Below are 3,502 nucleotides of genomic sequence, written 5' to 3'. Positions count from 1 at the left end.
AGACCAAGCTAATTACAACTCAGAAACCTACCTGCTTCTTCTCCTTGAATGCTGGGATTAAAGGTGTGGGCTACTGCCCTTGCTAAACATATTCTTCTACTCTAAGATGGTAGGAAAAAAACTGAGTGTGGTGGCCAGTTTCTCTTGGCACAGCAAGAAAGACTATAGGAGTTCCTGTTTTTTTAGTTTTTGGTTTTTGTTTTTTGTTTTTCGAGACAGGGTTTTCTGTATAGCCCTGGCTGTCCTGGAGCTCACTCTGTAGACCAGGCTGACCTCGAACTCAGAAATCCGCCTACCTCTGCCTCCCAAGTGCTGGGATTAAAGGTGTGCGCCACCACACCCGACCCTGTGTTTTTTTTTTTTCTTCTTCTTTTCTTTTCACCTTACTCTTTATGTTTCCTTAGAGATGGACCACACATGGTTCCCTCGAAGCCATCTAGAACACCTCCCTTTATTTATTAGTTTCTTTTTAAAATGTATTTATTTTTATTTTTTATGTGCATTGGTATTTTGCCTGCATGTAAGTTTGTGTGAGGGTGTCAGATCTTGGAGGTGCAGACAGTTTTGAGCTGCCATATGGTTGCTGGGAATTGAATTTGAATCCTCTGGACCAGCAGCCAGTGCTCTTAACCACTGAGCCATCTCTTTAGTCCTTATTTCTGTTTCTTTTGAAATGGGGGTCTTACTATGTAGTTTAGATGAAGCTCAAATTGCCATCTTCCTGCCTGAACCTTCCAAGTATTGACTGAGGTTACAGGTCAGCCACACCTAGCTTCCAGTCACCCGTCAAAGGGTATGTTCTCCAAGATTTAGTTATGCTTCATTTATTATCTTATGTATCCAAGACTGACCTTAAATTGAATGTGTTAAATTGAATGAATTAAATTGAATGTGAAGATGACCTTCAACCTCTAATCCCCCTGCTTCCACCTCACAAATACTGGGACACCCAGGGTATGCCACGCTAGGGATCAAACCCAGGGCTTTGTGCACGGTAAACAGCACATCACAACTGAGCCACACTCCCAGCTCCTTTACTTCAAAGTATCAGAGATTGAACTGTACCTTATGTGTGAGATGTCATGTTATTAAGGTCCCTATAATACTTTGTATCATCTATATACACCCATGCCACAGAATAACAGAAAATTATTTTTAAAAGCCCAGCTCATTTGTGAGACTATCACATGCTCATTTCATAGGCAAATTATCCTTCTCTATAAACATCCACACTATATTTATCTTAAAAACATATCTGTTTTCCTCCAGCCAAAGGTATTTCCTGTTTTGCTTATTATAAACAGCTTGGCCTATTGTTACTTATCCTAAGGCATTTTTTTTTTCTTTTCGGTTTTTCGAGACAGGGTTTCTCTGTGTAGCCGGCTGTCCTGGAACTCACTCTGTAGACCAGGCTGGTTTCGAACTCAGAAATCTGCCTGCCTCTGCCTCCCAAGTGCTGGGGTTAAAGGCATGCACCACCACCACCCGGCTCCTAATGCATTTTTTAAAAAAAACTTTTAGGGCTGGCGAGATGGCTCAGCGGGTAAGAGCAGGGACTACTCTTCTGAAGGTCCTGAGTTCATAATCCCAACAACCACATGGTGACTCACAAACACCCGTAATGAGATCTGATGTCCCCTTCTGGTGCCTCTGAAGACAGCTACAGTGTACTTACTTATCTATAATAAATAAACCTTTTGCTTCTTCCTCGGCGCTGCCTACGAGGTGGCTGCCATCTGTTTTGCGGCATCATGGCTGCCCTCCGACCTCTGGTGAAGCCCAAGATCGTCAAAAAGAGGACCAAGAAGTTCATCAGGCACCAGTCAGATCGATATGTGAAAATTAAGCGAAACTGGCAGAAACCCAGGGGCATTGACAACAGGGTGTGGAGAAGATTCAAGGGCCAGATCCTGATGCCCAACATTGGTTACGGGAGCAACAAGAAAACCAAGCACATGCTGCCTAGCGGCTTCCGGAAGTTCCTGGTCCACAATGTCAAGGAGCCGGAAGTGCTGCTGATGTGTAACAAATCTTACTGTGCTGAGATTGCTCACAATGTGTCCTCTAAGAACCGAAAAGCCATCGTAGAAAAAGCAGCACAGCTGGCCATCAGAGTTACCAATCCCAACGCCAGGCTACGCAGTGAAGAAAATGAATAGATGTCTTCTGTGCAAGTTTTGTGTTTAAATAAAAATCACAAAAACTGCCAAAAAAAAAAAACCTTTTAAAATTATATTCCTTCCTTCCTTCTTTCTTTCTTTTTTTCTTTCTCTCTTTCTTTCTTTCTTCCTTTCTTGTGTGTGTGTGCGCGTGCACACACGTATTCGAGTGAGCGTGCATGTAATGCATGAATGCATGCACATGCACATTTAGGTCAAAAGATGGCAATTTGAGCTCCCTGAATTGCATATCAAGACTCCATGCAGTAGATTAGCAAGTCATTAGGGAACTGTGTGCAGTCTGTCTCTGAAGAAATATAAGAGTAAGGTGGAGGGAAGTTGAGGTATTTGGTTCTTTCCTTATACCATGTGGGTGTCAGGGATCATACTCAGGTCGCTGGGCTTGGTGGCATGTGCCTTTCCTACTGAGCCATCCGTCACAATGCAGTTTTTAAACCTAGAGTCTACCTGTGTTCTTTTAATACAGCCTACTTTTTTTTTTAACAAACCCCCTAAGTTGAACTTGCATTTAATATTTTTTCCCCAAATTTCAAAAATCTTTATTTTGAAAGAATGAGTGAAAGAAGACAAGTATCAATGACCAAGAACAATGGCACTGAAGAAATACAGTAAGCACTCTCCCCACACACAAACCCACCCCCTTCCCCATCACAACAATATTAAAACCATCAAAGCACATTTTAACAAAGAGAAACATCAGTATATAACTACAAAAGCAAATTTCCATACTGTTCAACCCAACTAACCCACATCAAATATCCTTCCCCCAGCTAAACTGCACCCTCTGGAATGCTGAAGAGGTGTAAAGTAGACCTTTCTAGGGAGTGTTTTGGACTTCCTTAACTTTAGCAAAATTTGGAGGGGAATCAATAGAAGTAGAGAACTCTTCCTATAGATAAACACTGGCTTCTCCATCCAATTGTAGGTTTCAGAAAACCACTAGAGCTGGAGATTGAAACTTGTACCAGGACCAATCCCTGGTCCCTCAGTGGAAACAGTGGGGAAGCTTCAGATCCTGGGTGGCTACTGAGAATGGTAAAATGGGACAGCTTTGTGCTTAAAACAAAAGTTGATGGTGTCTAGTAAAAGGTTACAAAAAAAAAAAAAGATTATTAAAGAGCTCAGTAGCTTGGGCTCAGACAAAGTCAAATCCCCCCTACTACATTGCTCAAGGCGACCCCTCCTACTGCATCGCTTGAAGGGTCAAGCTAGGTCATTTGTTTTTCCACCAGGAAACAACTCTCTTTATGGACAGTTCTTCACTGGAATCAGTTTATAAAGGGAAGGATACTTGTGCAGGATTAGTTCAAGATCAGATCCTC

The 3,502-nt window shown here is 42.2% G+C and overlaps 1 protein-coding gene and 2 pseudogenes across 1 annotated transcript in view; 1 reads left to right on the top strand and 2 right to left on the bottom strand.

Annotated features, from left to right (window-relative positions):
- The window catches only part of LOC116077222, a 9,480-nt pseudogene extending 7,541 nt beyond the window's left edge, over positions 1-1,939 (bottom strand).
- Positions 1,707-2,169, top strand: LOC116077223 (annotated as a pseudogene).
- A 205-nt stretch (positions 2,170-2,374) lies between these two features.
- LOC116078700 (transmembrane protein 35A) overlaps positions 2,375-3,502 on the bottom strand; it is a 6,553-nt gene continuing 5,425 nt past the window's right edge. Inside the window, exon 3 of the mRNA XM_031354043.1 lies at positions 2,375-2,398. Within this exon, the coding sequence (XP_031209903.1) occupies positions 2,375-2,398 (24 nt within the window). The remainder of the gene's footprint in view (positions 2,399-3,502) is intronic.

The sequence above is a fragment of the Mastomys coucha genome, unplaced genomic scaffold (genome assembly GCF_008632895.1).
Source record: "Mastomys coucha isolate ucsf_1 unplaced genomic scaffold, UCSF_Mcou_1 pScaffold5, whole genome shotgun sequence".
Lineage (NCBI taxonomy): Eukaryota > Metazoa > Chordata > Mammalia > Rodentia > Muridae > Mastomys > Mastomys coucha.
This window is presented reverse-complemented; position numbering and strand designations above follow the sequence as displayed.